Here is a 24641-nt window from a genome sequence, read left to right as displayed (position 1 = left end):
ATCCTAGAGAGATTACCACTTTTAAAAGAGGGTCAATAAGTCATATGTAGCAGAAATTTTCAATACTCTTCAGAAATTGTCCATCATAATTTATTAGTAATATCAACAACATTGCATACCATACAGCATACACATACCGGTTTGTAAATGGTAGATTCTGATACAGTTATTATCTGTGACTATAAATGACGAAAAATTACCTTTAGGCATGACCAAGCCAATTCATTTTAAAAAGATAGACAAAAACACTCTTAAGCTGTTTACATTTGCATGCCAACAAAGTTCTATTGCTGGATAACATTATTTTGATTAATTGGCAAAATATGTATAAATGCACCATTAAATACTTTTCACAGGTACAATGAAATAAATATCAAAAATTTTAACACAAATAAACCACTTTGTCCTAAGAAAATGTGAATTTAACAAGTATTCCATGAAATCCTCAGAAGATGTGCAACTAACAACAAAAGATTCACTGTAGCGTGACAGGAACTGGTAGCTGTGAGGATATAACAGCACAATAAGTCCACCTTCAACACAACATTGCTGGGCCAGATATAGGTGTGGAGTTTGTATAGAGTGAGCACATCTGGAAAATCAGTGCTGGGACCACTGGATTGTTTTAATATCAATTCCTTCCTGGGACATTTCCCACAGCGGGCTGATAAATCAAAGAAACACATTGAAAACTTATCATGTGGAATTAATACAAATCAATGGCAGACACAACTTGCATATCATTTATTCTGTGAATTAACAATTGAAGATAACAAAAACTAACATTAATATCAGTAATCAGTTTAACTTGCTATGTCAATTTCCATGTACAGCTGCACTTTGTGTATATACATGTACACATGCATCTTAGATATCTTATTTGACAGAAGAATGCATCTTGGATATCAGACAGAGGCATATGTCATATATCTGACAATATGTAACTGACAGAGATATGTATCATATATATCTGACGGTAAATGACGTACCTCATTTCTCGCAGCCTACTGACATGTTCAATGCACTTCTCAGCTGTGTAATCAATTTCTGCTTCAGTTGTAAATCGTCCAATACCAAACCTGGAGTCAACATTGTCAAGATACATGTTTGTAAACATTCATATAAAACTAAAATAATCCATGTCTTGCACTTTTTCGGTATGGGTTATTTCACATTATATAATTGCAAATGCAGTTGATACATAATGATAGATGTAAAAGTTGATGGTATTTTGTTTCATACCTAATGGAGGAATGGGCCAAATCTTCATCAGCGCCGACAGCTCTGAGTACATAGGATGGTTCCAGGGATGCGGATGTACAGGCACTGTAAAACAGGAGCAGTGTGTAATACAGGGGGAAATAACATACAGCAACAAGAGGAGCAATGTGTCCCAGAACAATACAGCACTACTTGTAACGTGTACTTTACAGGGGAGAAGAATTACCTTCCAGAGGACAAAGCAATGTCCTTCAGAGCCATCAAAAGACTTTCTCCCTCCACAAAGGCAAACGAAAGATTCACACAACCTAGAACAATAAGTACATTTCATCATAATTATTCATAATACTTAATACTGTTGCCGTGTCCTTACAGGTTATTGATATCCCAACTTTAGGCATCTCAAGTGAATATCAAACAAGTATGAGCATGTGAATAATAAACGACATAATTTTCTTGTGTCCTTACGAAATATAGATATCCCAACCTTAGACAGACTATGTGCATATCTCAATATCAATTACATTTGTATATCACTAATTTTTATCTTGCTGATGATATTAACTTTTAGTGATGTCACTCATTCATATAAGAACAAATTCACACCTGGATATGATTTTTCAGGATCTCCATTCCTTATCACCATGGGTAGTGCTGCCTGAATTTTGTTCACCAGACGGTCTGAGAGAGTCTTGATTCGGGAATGATCATACTACAACAAACAACAGTAATTGTTAGCTGTGTATCTTTAACTAGAGGTACTGTGAGCAAGCTCACAATTGATACCCCCCGCTAAGAAAAATCATAACTCATGTATTTTTTCTATTATAGAAAATATTGGATGAATCTATTTCATCGTCCATTTTCTATAAATAACAACTGCTCTATTTTTGAAAACTGTTAATGTCTTTAAATTCCATTTTAGTTCAAGTTAACTGTTAATGCAAGTATGTTAACAAACATGACTCGAATCAAACGAAATTCCACATGTCAAGCAGCCACTTAATATAAACATTTTGAATTATTGGTATACTGAGCCCGATTTTTTTTTAACAATGACCTTGAACTTCCTCAATTGACCTTTGGTCAAGGTCATGACATACTCTCAGGTTATAAGCATTCTAGATGTGAATTAAGAACTTCCAATATTTGTCCATTAGAAAGATATGGACTGGACACAAGTTTTATACTTTTCTGTAAGTGACCTTGACCTTGCCCAAACGACCTTGGGTCAAGGTCATGACAAACCCTTAGCTTATAAGCAATCTTTGTGTGAATTGAGAACTTCCAATGTTTCTCCATAAGAAAGATATGGACCGGACAAGAATTTTGCACTTTTTTCTGCCATTGACCTTGACCTTGTCCAAATTACCTTGGGTCAAGGTCATGACACACCCTTAGGTCATAAGCAATCTTTGTGTGAAGTAAGAACTTCCAATGTTTCTCCATTAAAAAGATATGGACCGGACACGAATTTTGCAATTTTTTGTCAGTGACCTTGCCCTTGCCCGAATGACCTTGGGTTAAGGTCATGACACACCCTAAGGTCATTAGCAATCTTTGTGTGAAGTTAAAACTTCCAATGTTTCTCCATAAAAAAGATATGGACCGGACACGAATTTTGCACTTTTTCTGTTGGTGACCTTGACCTTGCCCGAATGACCTTGGTTCAAAGTCATGACACACCCTTAGGTCATAGGCATTCTTTGCGTGAAGTAAGAACTTCTAATGTTTCTCAATAAGAAAGATATGGACCGGACACGAATTTTGCACTTTTTCTGCCAGTGACCTTGACCTTGCCCGAATGACCTTGGTTCAAGGTCATTACACACCCTTAGCTCATAAGCAATCTTTGTGTGAAGTAAGAACTTCTAATGTTTTTCCTTAAGAAAGATATGGACCGGACACGAATCGAACAGACAGACGGACGGACGGACAAGGTGATTCCTATATACCCCCCCAAACTTCGTTTGCGGGGGGTATAACAAGAACACTGTGATGTTGTTTCATAATTAAAATGTGACATTTTTGCATTTACAAAGTTATTTTAGTAAATGATCCAAAAAATTTGATTAATATCTTAAATCAATGCATTCCTTACCTCCATTTCCTGCATCGCCACTTCACAAGCAGAACCAAGTCCAACCACCAGGGGTGTGGGAACGGTTCCACTCCTCATGCCTCGCTCTTGCCCCCCACCGCTCTGTGGGGCCTCAATCCTCACTCTCGGACGCCTCCTGACGTACAAAGCTCCAATACCTGTAACAACACAAAGTAGGTGAACCATCAGTTCTTGTCACTTCTTATGCTGGTGATGAATATTCATCTATAACAGAGGGCACCTGTTTGACAATACAAACCTTTTGGTCCATACAACTTGTGACCACTGATGGACATCAGGTCAATCTTCATGTCGTTGACGTTGATGGGGATTTTACCCACGGCCTGCGCAGCATCAGTGTGAAAAAATATCTTCCTAGATCTACACAGCTCTCCTACAAAAAAAAATACAATTGTCTAAGGGCATTTTATTTTTAGAAAATTAAAAAACTTTGCTTCCTTAAAAGAGAGACAGAATGACAGAGAATGTTAGCACTATATGAAAAAAAATCAATAACAAGACTGTTCTCAGATTACTGTAAACATATATTTACTATACTTGAAGGACATTGATTGTCAAACATGTTAGCATAGATCTGATTTAGCACATTATTAAATGTACCTTCAGTAAAACATGTTTATTAGTGCCAGGAATGGACAATTTTTCTTTGATAGAAATACCGTAAGCATAATTCCTTATATTATCAATTAAGTTCATGAAATAAAGTCATGGATGAGAATCATTTTGCAGTAAGCGTTAATTCATTATAAAAGTGTTCATTATAACTGTGTTTTACTGTATTCACATACATATATGCTTGACATTTAGCAATATGTTTACAGTATTAGCATACCAATTTCTGCTACAGGCTGCTCGACACCGATCTCATTGTTCACAGTCATCACAGAAACTAGGACGGTGTCCTCTGTCATTGAATTCTCTAGGACCTAACCAAGAGACACAAAGATACATGTACCTGTGAATTCAACTGTTTTCATCAACAAGAAAATGGCATGGTATATGCTTTGATATTTGTATAAATTTATAAAGAACATAACCAATTGCACATCTCAAGAAATTAAGAGGAAAATTTCACACGAAATTCACACGTAAAAAGCATTCAAATGATTTTCATTTGAAGTGAATTTCTTGGTCAGTTTATATGGTATATTTTTTTGCTACACATGAAGTGTGAAGTAACTTTCATGGGAATTTCATGTGAGGCACAATTAGCTATGATGCTATAAAAAGGGAAATGTTATCAAATTTCACAATCGCTTTAGTTTGACAAAATTTATCACCACCTTACTGCATTAACAAAAACACATTTTAGGAATCTTTACCCCTGTAGTACTGTCATAACCCTCAGACAATATTTTTGATAGATGGAAATCATAAATATTATCCCATAAAAAATTCTTGATCACAGTTACCAAACAAGAGAGCATTACTTCTTTCCTACTGACATTCAAGTGTTCCTACCCTTCCCTTGACTCCTGGGCCACTCACCTTGAGATCAATCAGCCCATTCTTCTGTACGGGGAGGTATGTCACCCTGAATCCCTCCATCTCCAAAGCTCTACAGGAATCCAGCACACACTTGTGTTCCTGTAAAATCAATTTAACTTCTACAGGCCCTGGACCATCAGAAATACTCAACGGCTGGTGTCAAACATGGATACCAATAGGAAACTCACTGTTTGTGTTGTGATTATATGGTTCTTCTTTGACTTGTAGAATCGAGCACAACCCTTGACTGCTATATTGTTGGACTCTGTTGCACCGCTTGTAAAAATTACCTCCCTTGGATCAGCACCAATTACCATAGCCACTTGCTATCAAATGACAATTTCAGTGATAATCAATAAAATAAGACCAAAAACAGAATTAAGTGCACACTTCAGTGCACCTATTCCACAATGTCATATGGTGTTCAGAAAATGCAATGGAAGCAAGCTTCAATTTTGGAATAAACAGCTGATACAGTAATTGATAAGAATTTTCTGTAAATTCATTTTATATACCGGTACCTTTCGTGCATGTTCCACTGCCGCCTCACTCTCCCAGCCATAAGCATGGGTGCGTGAGTGAGGGTTCCCATACTGAGTCACAAAGTAGGGCAACATAGCATCGAGGACACGAGGGTCCTGTAACATTAATTATAAATAATCAAACCAGAATGTTGCTGCTCAATGAAAAAGACAGGACAAAAAAATTCCTTCTCCATCAATTACCGATAACATGTACGGATAATGTCGGATATGTTCAAATAAAGTTATACGTAACATACCAGTAAATGGCATGCTAAAATTGTTGCAAGTAAATAATATGCAAATGCAGGTATCAAAAGTACCAGTATGTCATTACCACAGATACACTAACATTCATTTCAATTTTTGATCTTAACACTTGTAGCTATAAATTAACAGTGCACAATTAATCATTATGTAAAGCTAATTTTTATTCCGAAACTCATCAATTTGTGACCCTACAATTCAACTTACAAGAGAAGTTGTTGCCTGTGCATCAAGATAGAGAGGCCTGGTGTTCTTGTCAGGCATGTCCTTTCTCTCTTCCTCCAGGTGAGGTATCCTTGGCTTCACTGTAAAAATATACACACACTGAATACAACCACTTCTCTGTCTACTTGTTTACTTTTATATATACAGTCAAACTTTGTTATCTCGGACTCCATGGGACCCAAAAAAAATTCAATATATGAAGGATACTTATAAATCAAGGTTGACGTGGTTGGGTCTTTTTATTCACCTGGGAATATGATTGTAAAATCTATGGTTTTCAAAATATTAGTGAACAAGTCAACTGTTATTCTCATATTAAATTAGAGATACAAATAATGTGAGACTTGCAAAAAAATTCTTTCTGGTTTATTCAATACTGAATGCGAAGCAAGAATTAATGGTAACAAATATATGTAAGAAAATCAGTAAAAAGTGAGAGTTGAATCAGGGGTACTATGGGCATAAAAAATTTCTTCCAGCCTGGCTGCCACCATATTGGCCGCTATTTTGTTATTAAAAAGATAGCTCCATCATTGATTGACTGGCACTTATTTATTTAAAATTCGTAAACTCGATTAAAGACTCTCCAACTTTTAAATTAAAGTGGAAACCAAATAAGTTTCAATAGTGCTTCAATCAAGAAACACGATTAGTTCTATGTATGTCTTAACAAATTATCAGATGGAAAATAAAAACATTAACACCAAGAAACTGATCTTTTAGATACTGAATAAAGTATTAAAATTTATTACTGGTAGTTAACAAATGAGTTAAATTGATAAAGAATGAAAGAAAAAATAGACTATTTCCAAAGACAAAACTTTACGTTTTACGTATGAAACATGACGTCATAATATAGACTGAGTAGGCGACGTTTAGTTTAACTTTGGCTAATGATTGGAGTAGGCAACCAAGCGGACCATACTGTGTGGGTTTCAAATAAAATTTGTTCTATCAATATCAAACTGCACTTTTTTTAAATCTTCGCTAGGTCCAACAGGCCGTTTAAATATTATCAGTATATGGTTAATACTGAAGACAAAACTTTTAAATCAGCTATCAGTTTGACTGATCTGAATGTTAAATAAGGATCTGTAATATCGTCATTCACATCTTATGTCAATCTCATTCTCAATGTCAAATTAGGATGTTGGGTCATGGATTGAATGATAAAGTTCATTGAGCTTAGTCTTCCATAGTTCGAACGCTGCAAAACATCCTTCAATAACAACTCGATGCGCAATTAACATTACAGCATCCTGTTAGTAAACAGTCTATAGTTTCTATATATAACAACACGGCATGGTTTTTCACGTTATAAAACAGGTTTACTGCTTGACTGAACTGACCTGCAGCGGCAGTTGCGGCAGAAGCCTTCTCTATGTCCAGATGAATTTGGCGAACATTTGGACATCTTTGCAGGCCGCGTGGGAATCGTAATAAACATCTTTGAACCACAATTGGAAAAACTTTCGATGTGTGTGCCATTATGATTACGACACTCTGCTTGTTTAGATTCTACCGGAAGTTGTGCAGAAATTAGATAATTTGTTCATTTATTTGACCCATTTAGATATTCCGAATAGTTTGAAGAACAAGTTAATGATTATTGTTGTGAGAATCAAACTGGCATTCATAGAGAATCGCATTATAACTTTTTTAAATGATTGGTGAATTGACAACGAATAGACTGCAGAAATCGTGACAGGTCAAAGAATTATGATCAGGGCATGTGCCGCCTTTAGGCGAGGCGTTTCTTTTACAACGTTTAATGATGCGAGAGTGACCTTGGACAAATCCCAGTTTCATGTTTTGCAGTCGTGTAAATACCATGTCACCCCAAAAAACCTCAAACGAAACAGAAGTCGTGTTTTGGTATCATTTAAATCTGTGACAAAACCAGATTTGGAGTCTTCCGCAAAATTATCACCCCAGCAAGTGACATCCATTCTGGAACTAGAGCAAAGAAGATTCGAAATTCAAGAAGGTGCAGTTAAAAGTGTAGACATTAACAGATTGGCTGCCAATGATCCGATTGAGGACAGAGATGGTTATGCCAGTCTTGGGCCATCTGAGTTTTTGTTTGGTGTTTATGATGGACATGGAGGATGTGGGTGTTCGAGTACTGTCAGTGAGCGACTGTTCCATTACATAGCTATTTCATTTGCTGACTATAGTCTTCTTGAGGACATAATTACAGGAAAACTGGGAATGAACAACTTGGTAAACTGGTATCAAAAAGAAACCTACTCTGAGCGTTCCAAACGTTTATATATGCGTGCAATAATGAAGTATGCACAAGAATCTCTAGCAGCTCATGAACCAACCAGCATAGAACAGCATCTGAAAGATGCATTCGTTAGATTAGATCATGATATAATTCAAGAGGGCATTCCCTCAGAGAGTAACAAGGAATTCCACTCCGATTCTCTTTTTTCTGCTATGGCTGGTTCTTGCGCCCTGGTTTCTTACATTGATGGAACAGACCTTTATGTGGCTAATCTCGGTGATTGTCGGGCGGTTCTTGGTGTCAAAGTTCAGGAATCGGAGTATGCTGCTGTCCCTCTTTCCTATGCTCATGATGCTCACAATGCATCTGAAATTCGCCGAATCTTGGATCAACACAAGAATGAGTCCACTAACATTATAAGAAATAATCGTCTGTTTGGCGAATTGGCTCCATTGAGAGCATTTGGTGACTTGCGTTATAAATTATCCCTCACAGAAGTAAAAGAATTGGAGAGGTATTTTAATACAAATCATGAAGTGCGTGGGTATTATGACAATAGAGTTGTGCCCCCAAATTATAAAACCCCACCCTATTTAATATCTGAGCCAGAGGTGATAAAACACAAGCTCACTCCTAAAGACAAATTCTTGGTGCTTGCCTCTGATGGACTGTTTGACATGTTAACTCCAGAAAAAGTGGTCAAACTTGTGGCTGGTCATATTGATGGGAAACAGATATTGATAGACCCTCAAATAGATACTAATATGAATCTCAAATCAATGAACCGTTACCTTGTAGAGAGGAAGACAAAGCTTGCAAACAGGAGCATTGACGACAATGCTGCCACGCACTTGATTCGCAATGCTCTGGGTCCGGAACACCGACAGATCTCATACTACCTCTCCCTACCTGACAATGTGTGTCGGACCCAGAGGGACGACATGACAGTGTCTGTTATTTTCTTTGACAGTGATTATATTAAGGACAAAAATGTTTCTGATGGCATTATTAAGAAATGATTGCATGAATGATGGTTTGGTTGTGCTTGTCATATTGAGAGATGCTTGTGATATGTGACACTAAAATACTCTTTTATGAGATATATATATTAAGATGGCTTCAAACAGGGACGTATATACTGACTTATATATGTCCCTGCTTTGAATTGTTAATGCTGTCTTTTAAAATTCTTTGTGCTCAATTCATGAATGCAGTGGAATATATGCAATCAGATTTTTAATATGTTCCTACGTTCTAGAATGGAGACAAGTTACATTGTACAAAATTCAATCAGGATGAAAATTTCTTGAATTATTGTATGAATTTAAAGGAAATCGGTGAAATCAAATGTACCGTTACATCATTGTAAATTTCCCCAATTTTTACAATGATCTTAATAATAAATTGTTTCTGGAAATGCTTAACATTGTGTTTATGTCTTAAGATACCTGGTAGTTAGTACATGTACCTTAAAATCAAGCACAGGCAGTCGGGTGGATTTCTTTTGTGGGCCCCCCAGGAAAGCCTCTTAATTTGTATGTACACTGTATTTTTTATCATTTTTATCATAGACTGTTTTTAAGTTCGGGAAAATATCCATCTTGAAAAAATTTGGAGTGTCATCTAATAACCTTGAATTTAAATCAAGTTATAACTTTCAGGATGATGTGATAAATTCTCTGTTAAGTTATGAATTGCCCTCACTTTAAATATTGCATTCTCTGTTCATGATGTTTATGAGCTCAAAATAAAACACCATGACCTGTTTTTCTATTCATGACAAGTCAAGTGGCATTTTTAAAATTTGGTAAGCTGATATGCACCAATTACCGTGCTGTGCATGGATTGATCGATTTTTAGATTATTCTACTGAAAATGGGGTGATTGCTGCATCATTGAAGCTAAATACACATTCCTTCTAAAAAGCTATGGTTATTCTAACTTCAACGCTTAATATATACCTGCATACAAATAACAGGTGCACCACTTTAAATGGAAAAATGTGGACTTGAAATAAATCCTTCAATCAACTAGATATTTAAGTTCTGTTGTTCCTGGTTCATTTTAAATGTAGGGTTCTTGGATTGATATACCCGGTAAATAACAGCAAATGACATTCCAGGCTGTAATCAGAGACTAGGTAGCTTGTTTATTTAAAGCATAGATAAATGTTAAATATCTTTACCTAGTGCTACAGTATGTTTCAAGTGAGAGGTTCAAATTTCACATAAACAGAAGTCAAATTAACACTGCTGCATTTATTCAGTGAATGCCATCATCATTTGAATTGAATGATTATATTTAATTGAGGAGATTGTTTGATTTTTTTAAACAATAGACACCTTTTAGTGGTTCAATTAAAAATCTTTCGTTGGTTTATTTAGATAGTGAAGGTTAAGTAAGCATCACAAAAAAACATAACTGGCGGTAGTGTGCCATGTATTGTAAAATATTTTTTGCAAATAACATTAACAAATACTGCATTGACGTAGAACATTTGAACAGAATGGCCAAACAGTCTGTTGACTAAGGTGTCCGGATAGAGCCATTTGCGTCAGCGCAACATTGTGTTCAGATAAATGCACTGTCGCTCTGAAACAACTTCTCACAATGCGCCTAGGCGCTAACACAACTTTGCACAACACGACACCGCGCTAACACACAATGCGCCATCACACTAACACAACACACCGTCTCGCTATCACACAACATGCTGTCACGCTAATGCAACTTTGCAAAACATGCCGTTGCACTACATGTCGTCACACTAACACAACTTTGCCAGTTACACAGTCTAGTAGGAAGTCGTGTCCAGAAATATAAGCCTGCTCATGCTGAAATATGTAAGCCTGCATGAAAGCATGGATGAAAAATAAATGAAATGTACATTGAAATATATATATATATATATATATATATATATATATATATATATATATATATATATATATATATATATATATCTCTACCATTTGATAACTTTACCTTCAATGTTTATTATAATTCATAAATTCAACAATTATATATTCATGACATGATATATTCCTGAAATTGTACTTTTAAAATTTCTTTGTTTTGGTAATATACAGAGCACCTTATTTGAATTTGTAACATGTGATGATATTATGTACAGTGTATATTTTTGTGATAGAATTAAGAATTTTATTAAAACCTACATGCACAGTCTGATATTTCCGGACACGACTTCCTACTAGACTGTGAATCTTGAAAAGTTGTGTTAGTGCGACTGGGTGTTGTGTGTTAGTGCAACGGCTTGTTTATCTGAACGCGTTGATGCTCTAATGCAAAAGGCCCTTTCCGGACACCATACAAAACCATCTTTGACAGAATACCATGCATTAGTGCTCAGTATATGTCTGTTTATATAATCATATACACTGGTTACTTTAATATTTGTGGGCATCAATTGAAAATCAGTTTAAAGGATTCATTTTTGTGATTAATGATCATATCAAAACAGCTTATTTGATATTGCACTTCAATGAATTGATTTATCAACAACCAAATCCACTATAGTTGGTACTTGATGCACATTACTGAAACCACAATAGTGTCCGTTTCAGGGAGGAGGAACTGAATAAATCTTCTTACATATGGGGAAAAAGCATGAGGAAGCAAGTGGTGAAACTCGCTCACATAGAATCTAAACACCCCAAATAGTGTAAGTACCGGCTCGTGCACCATGTATCAAACCCTGACTACTATTTAGGCATAGTACATGCACAACACAACACTATATAAATATAGAGCATGGACCACGTCAGATTTCCCATCAACAATAAGAACTGACGTCAGATTTCCCATCAAGAGCATGGACCATGCCAGATTTTCCATCAAGAACAAGAACTGATTTCAGATATCCCATCAAGATCATGGACCGACAACAAATATCCCATCAAGACCCTGAACTGATGTTATAACACAGATACCCCATTAAGATCTTAAACTGACGTAATATATCCATCAATTCAGAACATGACCGACTTCAGATATCCTATCCATAGTGTTCCTTCCGAGTGTTGTTCTAAATTCTGACAATACCAAACCACTTTTATCTTGATAAACGTAGATTTTTTATATAATCATATACACTGGTTACAATAATATTTATAAGCATCAATTGAAAATCAGTTTAAAGGATTCATTTTTGTGATTAATGTTCATATCAAAACAGCTTATTTGATATTGCACTTTAATGAACTGATTTATCAACAACCAAATCTACAATAGTTTTTTTTACAACAGTAAATATTTTTTGCTAATAAGTTAGAGGTATTTCAAATGAGACCGGAGACAATTCCAAACAAATTATTATGGCCTTATTCTAATAAATGTACATTTGTAAACACATTCAAAACACTTAATAAACACAATAGTTTTTGGATTTTTTATTTTCCATTGGGTTTCCATAATAAAAGATATTCCAGCTGATTCATCTTTGATTTAGAATGCACATCATTCATTTTGTAGATGACTGAATTTCAACTACGATGATCGTCTCCCAATCTTAATTAAAAGTTGGGTTAAACGTGAGCCTCATAAAGGTAAAATCACATTAAAACAATACAGAGCTGAATCAATTATACAATTGTTCATCAAGAAAATGTAAAATTAGTTTACAAACCATGAGCATAATACCATGTAGATTCAATCAATACAAATGATCATGATGACATAACCCCCCACCCCCAGTTTTATTAGATGATTAATGACCACATGAGGTCCATTCTGTGTACAGTTCTCTTCTGTAATGACTTGGATCCGTTTTGATAAAATGGATGGGTAACACACACAGCTATCTGATGACAGGCTGCATGGCGGGGAACATGGTGCTGGGGAATCCGGCCTGTAGCGCCTGGGTCGACGGAAGCAGCAGCTGATTGGCTCTCACTGCGTCAGGGAACAGGGAGTGGTAGTTTGGGAGGGGTACATAGGCCGCTGTAATCATTTTGCCTGAAGAAATTAAGGGAATCACTCATTAGAACATTTTCAAATCAAAAATCAAAATATGAAATGGGGAAACTCAAAAAATTCAAGATAAAACCTATGCATAGTAATATTTTAATACTGTATACAGGGAAATATTTGCCCCTGTTTTATTTCGTCCATTTCACCCTCCCCTCGCTGTCAGTAGGTGAATTTAAGATTGGGCGAATTATTATGTCTCAAACTATCTTTCATTATTTACAACATTGTCGGGCGAAATAAAAACAGGGCAAACCATTTGCAAGTGAAAAAGGGCAAAAAAAATCTTGAAAACAGTAGTAATAGAGAAATGATACAATTAAAAAGTTATTCTATCAATCTCTTTTTTATCTGCCATCATATGTCTCTCCAGTATATAGCTTACCTCCAAAATACCTCCCATGAAGTGCTCTAACGGAGGCAACAGCTGCTGATATCGTGGGACACTTGACATAGACGTTTCCTTGGGGTGAAGCCTTGTCTACATACAGATGTAGGACTCCACCATGCTTGTTACATTCTTCTATCACATCATCCCTGATTTCCTGATCCCAGCTTGACCGAGACTCTCTGAAATAAACATGGATTCGATATTTATCATATACTGGGTATGAATACCGTAATGTTGCGTGTATAATACGCACTTTTTTCAGCCAAAATTTGATCAAAATTGGGGGTGCGTGTTGTACATAGGACTAAAATTTTACCCCATTTTTTCAAGCCGTGATTCTTGATACCATGGGAGTAGTGACTGACAATATAGCGTGTTATGCAAGTTGCATTAGTGTATACTAAATTTACAGCATCAGAAATACCTTATTCTTAGTTTTATTTCCATGTATTGAAATATTTATTCTCCTCAACACTATTTCTGTGTACGTTTCTTCACAATGTTTATTTAACAACAATCAATGAGTTTGACTATATTTAATCAATTAAATCATTTCTTTTGATGTTGTTTTGGTGTATATCTGCAAACATTATTACTTCTAAGCACTAAGCTCCATTGCCATTCTTCTCTTCAACTTCTCCGCAGTTGTATAAGAAACTCTTTACGAAGTGTCTAATGATATTTTATACTGCCCATGTAAATCATGCCGTCCTTTTTAAGTAAAATTGTAAGAACTTTGACTCAAATATCGCTTGTGCCATGTTCCAATCACAAAATTACAGTAATTGCACTTGGGTTATGAAATTATCATTAAACATCGATAGTTATTTGGAAAAAAGGCGCCCGTCGATTTTCTTCCGCTCACAAAATTAAAGAAATTATGCATGGATTATAAAATTATCATGAATCATCGATAGTTTTGGGAGAAATGGTGGCCATATATTTCGCAATTTTTTGGTGCGTGTTATACATAGGACCTGCTGTTTTTTCGCCATTTTTTGGTCAACTTTGGGGTGCGTATTATACACGAGTGCGTATTATACACGATACATTACAGTAGGTATTGAACTTAAAATTGGAATAAAGCATTTTACAAGAGAACTACATTTATAAACCATACTCACGCATTAGGATCAAACATGTTGGACAACATGAAGCATTGGGTAGCTATTGGAGGGGCAGTGCTATCTTGTCCAGCAGCCTGACTACCCAGTATAGCCGACACATTAGGGGCTGGTCCAGCAGGGGGTGCAGCACTAGCAACTCCTGGTGCCTGCTGGGTTATGTTCAGTGCTGACACAGCATACTCAGGTATCTGGAAACCTGTGCCTACAAGAATTGTTTAATTTAAAATGTAGACAAAAGGATAAGAAAGTTCCTGGGTATTTCATTGTATGGAAACCATTCAAGTGCCCTACCTTCTGCTAATTTAGCCATCAGCTGCAAGCGACCAGTGGCTCCCAAGTCTATCCCTGCCCGGTCCATCTCATCACTGTCCAACATGGAAGCCCCCTGGATCTCTCCCTGTCTCTCCGTCACATGGCCTACTTTCATTGGACGGCCAGCCAGCTCAAACCCATTGAGCTGCTCTAAAGCTTTCTTTGCATCTTCCGAATCATGGAACTGGACAATAAATAAGTAAAAATCAGATATGCCTTTATCTGCACAATAGTAATAGAAAGGCAGTCATCATTACATGATGAATTCTTTTAACATAGAGCGAATATCTATCTTTAATTGAATCTAGAACCTTTTGTGCAGGCAATATATCTTTAACTTTTGTACTTACTGTTATAAAACCATATCCTTGTGATCTGTTTGTTTCATGGTCTCTGATCAATTTAATGTCGTCAATCTGTAAATACCGTAAAATAAAAACAATTCTAAACTGTACTGATATTGTTGTTGTCTTGTATTAGTTTTGTTTTTATTGTCAAAGCAGTTCAAATTTTTCCAAATTTTGTTCTAAATAAATTTGTATAAATTACCTTTCCAAATGGCTCAAATATTCCCCTGAGCATTTCCTCTGTTATGTTGAAGTGTAAAGAACCCACATACAGCCTCATAGGTCCAATATTTCCTTTTGTTAAGATGCTTGTAGGGTTTCCTACTCGGTTTTTCTCAGCCTGAGAGTGCTGTACTATGATAGGAACACCCAGTAATTTCTGATTAGTAAGTCCAATGGCTAATGGTACAGAATCAGTGTCCTGGAATTCTACATAAGAAATGCCTTTTGACCTCCTTGTTTTATTGTCCATGATTAGTCTCACATCTCTGACCTGAAACAAAATATAGTTTGATTACAATGTGGATCCTCAACTTATTCCTATGGTTTTTTAATTTTTATTTTGGTATAAATATATTTTATGCATCTTAGGTTATTATAACATTCACAAACCTTTCCCACAGAGGAGAAGAATTCTTCAAGGTCTCTTGGGCGAATTCTGGCAGAGAGCTGCATACAGAAAACAGTCCTTGCATCTCTTTCTTCCGGAGTTAACTCAGGACCTGGCTGCCTAAACATAGAAAAACCCTTCATAAATATAGATGCTGACAAATATCAACAACTTCACTGCCATATGCATGACAGAAGTCTGATTTTTTATATTCATTACATATAGTGAGAATCTTCAAAAAGCCACAAACTCTGTGTTTCCTTTCTCAAAGTACCTTGTGTATCTCATGGGGCTTTTGCTGTTACTTCTCTGTCTTCTTTCTCTTTCTGGGGATCGACTTTTCTTGCGTTCTTTTGATTTACTTCGACTCCTCCTGCGTTTTTCTCGGCTTTTACTACGCCGTTTTTCTCGTCGTTCTCTGTCTCGGTCACGCCCTCTATGTCGATCATGACCCCTATGCCTTTCTTTGTCTCCATCCCTATGACGGTCTCGACTTCTGCTCCTAAACCACAACAAAACAGTAAAGATTGATGTTTTTTTTTAGCTTAGATAGAGTTGTATGTAACACAATTTTTAAAGTGTTAACTTATTCAAGTTTCAAGATTTCTTTCCTTACCTACGACGATCCCTGTCACGTTCTCGATCCCTATCTCGGTCCCTGTCTCTGTCCTTGTCACGACCCTTGTCTCTGCTTCCACTTCTCTTTTTTCTAGATAAAAAAAAATATTTTATTAGTGTTTAAACCAACATTGTCAATTGAAGAAAACTTCTACAATGATATGAATTTTGTTGATGTCATTGATGCATTACAACAATACAGAAGGAGTTAGTTTGTGATTTGTTCTTGTATTGATAAATCATTTATAAAATGACACTCTTTTCATTGTGAAATATTCAATCAATTTGGTTAAAAATAATCCAGTTCCATACAAATAATAAATGGCCTGGCAGCCTGGGTTTTGGATTTGGGAAAGTGCTCGTCAAGAGCACTTGCCTTAAGTTTAGGCAAGTGCTCTTGACGAGCACTTTCCCAAAGTTAAGGGCAAGCTTTTCCATAGAATTTGGTCCAGTGGGATATTGAAAATTCTCAGTTAAATAATCTAGTTGGAGGTAGAGACCAGAGGAAAAAAATAATCATTTCTAGCCCTGTTTGCTCAGGAGCACACTAATGTAAACCTCCATATATGAACCTTGCCAAAATAAAGCCCCTGATTTTATTGGACAGCTTTTCTCCCACTTCCATTAAATCAAACAATAAATTTAAGACATCTTAAACTACTGAAAATGTGTTTCATCATCCTCACAGAATTTTTTACATTAACCCCATTATATCCAATTCTCATGAATTTTTTTAACATTCAATACTGTGGCCTAATTTGCATTCAAGATATTAAGTGACAGGTCCAGAAACAGTTTAAAAATTTTTAATTTTTGTGAAAAAAATTGCAAGAATTCAGTTGGCTCAATTTCAAAAATCTATAAGAAATCAAAAACTATCAATGGTTGAAATTTGAGATTTAGTCCACCTTGATGACATTTCAAACATAAGATGCCACATTGTTAAAACCAAAACCTTGTCATCAGACATACCTTTCCACAAATGACATAATTCGACAGCTTAGAATGCCAAGATATACATCCCCCTTTCATAGGACCCACAAATTGAGATTACCTAGATACAACATACAGAATTTGACATTAAAATCTCATTTTTATAAACTAATTCTTTTTCTGTTATCTTTCTACTCCATTCATCTACAATTAAACATCATTTAAGAAATTTATGGGTCTCCAACATTTGAACGCATTCTTTGCTTAATCTGAAATGCATAATGAAAACAACTGTGGCCTCCTGTAAATAACAGAAACTACTTCAAAATCAAACATGTGTGCGTCATAGTATGTCATACATGTTACTTCCTCCCATCTTAATACAATCCACGACTCTGTAATCAATGATAGACCATGGTGGAAATCAATAGCAAGATAATCACTTTAAAAAAGAATATTCATCTGCTTCTTACCTCTTCTCTCTATCTCTATCAGCATCTCCTCTTCCGTCATCCTGTGGTCCCAAACAAACAATCAGTCACACACCAGGTCAAAAATAAAGGGAGAAAAAGAAAGACAAAACAATGCATTAGTAGGCATCAAAATAATTGATCACTTACCATAATTCAACAAGCTTTTCAACTGAATATCTGAAGCTTTTAGTTTTGTTCCTCAAGCAACTTTTTTTTGCCATAAATTTCTTTACACAGAAAGCTATACATCCAATAGAATATAAATTTTTACACCACCTTTTCAATAATATGAAACAGTCTTCTGTTTACAGATATTGTGTTTGTACCATTATTGTGCAGATGTACTAATCCAAACAACAGTAAAACTTAATATCAAACAGGCTGAAACAGCATGACAGAAATTTCCTATGAAATTTCACAATTAATTAAATGACTAGCATCTGAAAACATTTGGTGTTTGATTTTATCTTTTATGCTTTCAACAATATGCTATGGGTGTGGATGAAAATGAAATTTAGAAAAATTGCTTCCTTTTTGAAAACTTTTGCAATTGAAAAGCTTGTTATACATTACAACATCAAGTTTTACGTACCAATGAGATTAACAAATCTGAAAAAATACACCTGCAAAGTAAAGTCTCACAAACCACTCTTTCAGACTATCTCTCATAGACACCTCTGGAATGGAATGTACTTCTCAACACAAAAGTCAAAAATAACTATGGAAACAATTTAGTCTTTCATTCCTGCTTTTCTCAATATATTGGAAATAACATTCCCAGACATTATCAAACTTAACGAGTCTGTAGAATGCTGTTTCTAAAGAAAAGTTTGCTCTCATTCCTACTAGCACACAACAAAAAGAGTTGAGATAGGGGTGCAAAATTAGTACATCGTCAGTCAGAGCCGATCTCAGTTTCTCTTCTGTCTTCCCTTAGCTGGCAAGAGTCCTCTGTTGCTATGCCAACCCTATGATGAGAGGGAGGGGCAAAATTCAGTTGTCTTTCACAAATTATTGCAACAATAATTATCAAACATTTATCATTTCAAAAGATATATTTACGTTAGAAATAATTTATATTAAAAAGAAATGCAAAAATAATTGTGAACATCGGCTTCTTGGACTCTGAGGTGTACAACCATCAGTACCTTTCTACTTGCATGGGAATTTCACACTTGTTGTGTACATGAAGTGGTACTATGGACATCTATGGATAGAACCAAACAAACCTTTATTACAAAAAATTTATTACTTCTATTGACATGATGACAAGAAGCAAATTTAATTTCAAATTGTGGTTGGAAAATTCACCTAAACACTTTTGATTTCATCATTTTTGTTTCAAACTTATTTATAGGAAGAAACCACAGGATATCTTAAAATGCTAAAAGGTTGAAATTGTCGTAATAAATCTAAAAAGAATGTCCTGCTGGCATTGACACCTCTCAAAACATAAGCTTGACAAACCATCTTCACTGAATTTGGCTTCGTACCCTGGGTCACACAAGGAACTTACTTGACACTGAAAAAATACTAGACTCACAACAACCAGAACACGGAAAAGTGATTCGAATAATGCATTGAACTTAGCAAGAAAACACAATACTAACCTCCTTCCTGTAAGGAGCCTCCAACATAGCTTCTACGTCCAAATCGTCTGCCATCTGAAATTGATACAGAATTCAATAATGCGCTCGTATTCAAGGGTTACGCCAAATTTTAAATAGGCGTTAAAACCACGGACACCCGATATCAAGATTTGTACTGCAATATCACGGAAGCAAATCTTTCAAAACATTAATCTATAACTTCTATTCATTTAAATCTATAATTTTCTAATATACTTTGGCATTGTAACATAGAAAATTAACCTTTTTCTCTGAAAATGTGTACTGCAGAAGAGTACTCTTTTTGTCTTCTGATAATGGCGGCGTAACGTTGGGGTGTCGTCATTAAAAATCAGGGAGTTCCGGTTTTTAATTATGTCAATTCGTACTTTGAAGAATTCGTGCATATCAACATACATTTAAATTGTATATAATGCATTTATATATATACTCAGTTCTGTAAAAGAAAAAGAACAACAACTAGAAATCGATATAAAATAATAAGTAACAAAATTAATATATGTCTTCAATGGGCAGCAGTAAAGTCAGATTAAATTAAAAATGTATTCCTTTAGGCTTGCATGCAGAACTTGTTTATCACTCGAATATATAGATTTTTACTGTTGATAAGGGGTTTTTTTTAAACAAAAAATCTAAATCTACTTTCAATTGCTAAATATACTTTGAGATTTAAGAGGATATACTTCTTTTTACTATATTTTATAGCGTAAGAAGTAATCTTTGTAGTTCTTTTTTTTCTATTCGTTTAATGTCTCTTCAAATGTAATCTCTTAAATTCTGGAATGGAAACAAAATAAAACTTAAAGAAGCATTTTGTTTTTAAACAATGCAATATTATTTCTAAAATTCTATAACTCTGTGTGATAAATTAAAATATATCTATATATGAACTTCAAAGTTGTACATTTTTTATTCGATCATAAATAAATCCCAAATACATGTACGTATACCAATTGTAATTCTAATAACAGGCGGAAGAAAAGTTAACAAAAACCCTTTGCCTGAGAAACTAAATGATTTCATGAGAACTTTTATTATATACGTGTATCGAAAACTGAATTTTTTCTTGATATTGAATCTGAGATAACGTAACATACTTCTAATGTTCAGTGTGTAAATAATGAGATTCATTTTATCCGTTTATTTGTCTCTGGTTTGTTTTGTTTCTTAGCACAAATATTCAGCCCTATTATTTTTTTGTTTAAACCTTCAATGTTCAAATTAATGCAACTTTATTTTTTACGAAGATTACCAAATGAGTTGGAGATTTAAAGGGGCATGAACACGATTTTGGTGAAAAAGAAGGTGGGTGGATAAAGCGTGTAAAATGCCCATACACGGTCGGACAATACTGAAAAATTAAAATATCAATAAATTTGATATTTGTTTAAAAACCATTTAAAACAATATACTGATATTTTGCATATCATTGATTTTTAACCTATAAAGAATGTTCAATCTTGAAATATGTTGTCTCAAACAGGCGTATACGTATCAAAACCTGCAAATTCTGTCATTTTTAGAACTTCAAAGAATTTTCTTTCATAGACTGGGTTTGTGCTCCATATTTTTTTCATATTCTAAATAAGGTCTATTAGAAAACAACGGATTTCAATCAACAAAAACGTGGAGAGATGACCCACTTTACATTAAAAACATCACTTTGTATCCCTACAATTGAACGTTTTGAAAAAATAATACGTCCGTAAATTCGTGGCAAAAGTCACACATAATATTTAAAAAACCCACTTTGATGTGTCTGAAATGTCTCAGTGGTTAGAGTACCTAACATAAGCTATCCTTATATATCTAGGGGTTTTATGTTATGGGTTCGATACCACCAAAATTTCAGGCAATATTTTTTATGCTTATCTGTTATCAAAAATACCGAAATAAAGTTAGAAGTGTTGCTGTTGCAAACTTGTATTATGATATATTTGAATAGATTTAATTGGGAAAAAATAAATTCAAACTTGTATTTCACTACTAAACCGAATGGGCATTTGCGCCATCTTATTCCCCCATCTTCTTTAATTTATTGCTTACAATGGATTAGTAAATAAATGCATTTCTAATGATCGACCAGAATATTAGTGTCAGTCGTAGTAAGCAAGATACAGATCTCACAAAATTATTTGCAATTGTTTTGTAAACAATTAAGGCTCTTTTAAAGCTGTTTTTTTTCCTGTATGCTAACTCGTTGTGAACATTAATAAACAGTTCCTAGCGTTTGTCCCGTTCATTTTAGGTTAACCAGGAGTTTTCTTTTCAACGTTCAAAACATATATAAAAACATGACTTCACCTTTGTTTCCATAACAAATAATTGTGAGCTCTGTATTTTGCTTATAACTCGATAACTGAAACTCAAACTTTGGTTGATTATATGAAATGTCTTACTGCAATCTAATTAAAATTAGATCATTCACGCTCTCGTTTTTGATATGTCGCTGTGACATATCAAATACGAGAGCGTGAAGGAAGACTGGTCTTACTGAAGCATTGTAGACATTAACAACGCGGGGGAAAATTACGCCCCTTTAACTGAAATTTTATTATTGCTGACTTATTATTATTTTTTCATCCATGGAATTTCATTTATATGTATATACAGATGGCAACTGTATATATTAAAAATAAAGCGAATGCATGAACAATCGGCAAAGTTAAGCAATGAAATAAGTTCACTTGTCTTCTGAATATTATAAATTACACAATTAAACATGTTCTGGCATTGTTGACACATGTGAGTTAATCAGGCTGTATTGTATTGTTAATCAAATATGTAATTGTATTTTGATGGTAATTAACACTAATTGCAGTATACTGTTGTTAAAACTGTTCACTTTCCTAATCTGATTAAATTAACGCGTCTAATTCACATTGATCAGCATTATCACGGTATGAAAACGATTTTCATGATTTTTGTTTCGAAAAATTACCTGGGTAATACGTACTTGATTTGAACATATTTAACCGCATAATATCATACATACTGTTTTTCAACTTCTTAGGTTATCAATTAAAATAATACATTTGTCAATGTAATCATAATTGACATTTAATGTACAATGTATATAGAAACAGATTGATTATCAATGTTACTCATAAACGCATAATTATATATATAAGTATACACTGTACATACATATGCACGCTTTTGTTCAGCTCTGGTTGTAATAATCACGAAAATCATTAATTTACCTTATTCTTCATAACACATTAACTGTTCAATTTATTTATCAGTTTCATCAGGAATTTCATCAGGCTAGGTATTATACAATTATTTAATGCTTTAGCAGTCAATAGACCAGAATATTTTCCCGAGGTGCAGGGAACAGCTCAGTATGATCTATTGCCCGAGGCCAACGGCCGAGGGCAATAGATCATACTGAGCTGTTCCTTGCACCAAGGGAAAAAATTCTGGTCTATTGACTGTTCAAGCGTTAAATAATTGTTTTATTACCTAATTCCTTTTTTAGTTTTCGGGGTTTACAATTTGCATATTGCAGATGATTTTCGAGCCATTATGCAATATACTAAGATTTTTTTTTCATCTTTTACATGCACAAAACCTGTTGCATGCATTACAACACCTCAATTTAATAGTTTACACAAAGAAGGGGGAATCTTCAACCTATTAGATTTTAAATACATGTAGTCTTTTACCTTATATTAGGCTTTAAAACTATTGATTATTTGATACTCCATTTTGATAACATTGAATTTGGTTTCACCAAGTACTAAAAACAGCGTCTATGTAAAGGAATATACATTCCATGAGAACTATTGAAAGGATGTAACATTAACATACCAGCGTTCTGAAATACGTTGCCGGTCCAATAGATCGCAGTCTATTGACCGGCGGTCAATAGATCGCAGTCTATTGACCGGCGGTCCAATAGATCGAAGACTATTGACCGGCGGTCTAATAGATCGCAGTCTATTGATCGGCAGTTCAAAATAGACGCAAATATTTAATATGTAATAAAACAACAAAATCCCTTTGATTAGGTAATAAAATTATGTATGCTATTTTGAAGGTCATCTGGACTGCTCTAGGACCAGAGATAAAGGACCTTTGGGACCCTGAATGTTTGTGCCTTTAATCGTGTGCCTTTTGGGGGTCGATTGGTCTGTCCCGGGACCCACCTTAATTAAAGATGACGATAGATTTGAATATGGGATCCTGATGTAAGATAGCTCCCCTCTTGTAATTTGTTCTCATTATACCTGTTTTTGATGTTCTACTTACAACACAGCCGGGCAAGCTAAATTTGTCAGTGGTCTTGTCTTTTTGCAAGCGACAATTTTTACTCTTTCACTTTTTTATGAATTAAGCCAGTATCTTATGTACTTCCTTGTTTGTTTGTTCCTAATTTTTATGAATATATCTGTAATTGTACAGTGGTTATTACGATGTCACGACACCAATGAAATCATATAGTGGTTTATGTAACGCCACGGCATCAATGTAATCGTATAGTGGTTAATGTAACGTCGCGGCATCAATGTAATCGTATAGTAATTAATGTAACGCCACGGCATCAATGTAATTGTAACATTACGGCACCAATGTAATCGTATAGTGGTTAATGTAACGTCACGGCACCAATGTAATCGTATAGTGGTTAATGTAATGTCATGGCACCAATGTAATCGTATAGTGGTTAATGTACCATCACGGCTACTATATAATCGTATAGTGGTAATGTAACGCCACGTCATCAATGTAATCGTATAGTGGTTGAACAATGTAATCGTATAATGGTTAACGTAACGTCACGGCACTAATGTATTCGTTAAGTGATTAATGTAATTTCATGGCACCAATGTAATCGTAAAGTGGTTAATGTAACGCCACGGCATCAATGTAATCGAATGTAATAGTTGCAACAGTTTGTGAGCCGGTCCGACAGATCAACTGTTGCCCGAGACACAGTCAACAACTGTTTTGTTATACCCCCTCTAATCAACACGTTTTCGCGGAATGTGATGTCACCGATCAACAGTCTTTTTTTACAGTCGATTTTAACACTTCCAATCTAACGGTTCCATCCAACAGTCAAAATGCTGGACTTTTTTTTTCGTATAGAGTTGTATAGTAACTGTTGAACATGGGTATAACAATGGTTAATGTAAC

General features: G+C 34.9%; 3 protein-coding genes across 7 annotated transcripts; 1 reads left to right on the top strand and 2 right to left on the bottom strand.

The window, feature by feature from the left end:
* Nucleotides 1–72: 72 nt before the first annotated feature.
* Nucleotides 73–7380, bottom strand: LOC128190323 (cysteine desulfurase, mitochondrial-like). The gene is made up of 13 exons (XM_052862344.1): nucleotides 7194–7380; nucleotides 5827–5924; nucleotides 5353–5469; nucleotides 5020–5157; nucleotides 4832–4930; nucleotides 4176–4269; nucleotides 3582–3716; nucleotides 3323–3480; nucleotides 1828–1933; nucleotides 1448–1529; nucleotides 1243–1326; nucleotides 990–1079; nucleotides 73–664 (listed from the first exon to the last, which is right to left on the bottom strand). The coding sequence occupies exons 1-13, from the start codon at nucleotides 7330–7332 to the stop codon at nucleotides 601–603; spliced, it is 1404 nt and encodes a 467-aa protein (XP_052718304.1). The 5' UTR covers nucleotides 7333–7380; the 3' UTR covers nucleotides 73–600.
* Nucleotides 7381–7428: 48 nt separating this feature from the next.
* Nucleotides 7429–9841, top strand: LOC128190322 (pyruvate dehydrogenase [acetyl-transferring]-phosphatase 1, mitochondrial-like). The gene has a single exon (XM_052862343.1). The coding sequence runs from the start codon at nucleotides 7564–7566 to the stop codon at nucleotides 9091–9093; it is 1530 nt and encodes a 509-aa protein (XP_052718303.1). The 5' UTR covers nucleotides 7429–7563; the 3' UTR covers nucleotides 9094–9841.
* A 2627-nt stretch (nucleotides 9842–12468) lies between these two features.
* LOC128190321 (RNA-binding protein 39-like) lies at nucleotides 12469–19852 on the bottom strand. Of its 5 annotated transcripts, XM_052862340.1 has the most exons (15): nucleotides 19743–19829; nucleotides 19482–19535; nucleotides 19020–19078; nucleotides 18763–18839; nucleotides 17872–17912; nucleotides 17438–17519; nucleotides 16464–16556; nucleotides 16122–16349; nucleotides 15850–15967; nucleotides 15440–15730; nucleotides 15241–15306; nucleotides 14870–15074; nucleotides 14576–14780; nucleotides 13446–13630; nucleotides 12469–13048 (listed from the first exon to the last, which is right to left on the bottom strand). In XM_052862340.1, exons 6-15 carry the CDS (start codon nucleotides 17452–17454, stop codon nucleotides 12891–12893), a joined length of 1566 nt encoding a protein of 521 aa, XP_052718300.1. In that variant the 5' UTR covers nucleotides 17455–17519; nucleotides 17872–17912; nucleotides 18763–18839; nucleotides 19020–19078; nucleotides 19482–19535; nucleotides 19743–19829; the 3' UTR covers nucleotides 12469–12890. The 5 variants fall into 5 exon arrangements, with proteins under 5 accessions (XP_052718300.1, XP_052718302.1, XP_052718299.1 ...); XM_052862342.1 differs by having other exon boundaries at nucleotides 18763–19078; XM_052862339.1 differs by having other exon boundaries at nucleotides 17872–18839.
* Between the last annotated feature and the right edge of the window lie 4789 nt (nucleotides 19853–24641).

This window comes from Crassostrea angulata, chromosome 6 (assembly GCF_025612915.1).
Source record: "Crassostrea angulata isolate pt1a10 chromosome 6, ASM2561291v2, whole genome shotgun sequence".
In the NCBI taxonomy this organism is placed as follows: Eukaryota; Metazoa; Mollusca; class Bivalvia; order Ostreida; family Ostreidae; genus Magallana; species Magallana angulata.
This window is presented reverse-complemented; position numbering and strand designations above follow the sequence as displayed.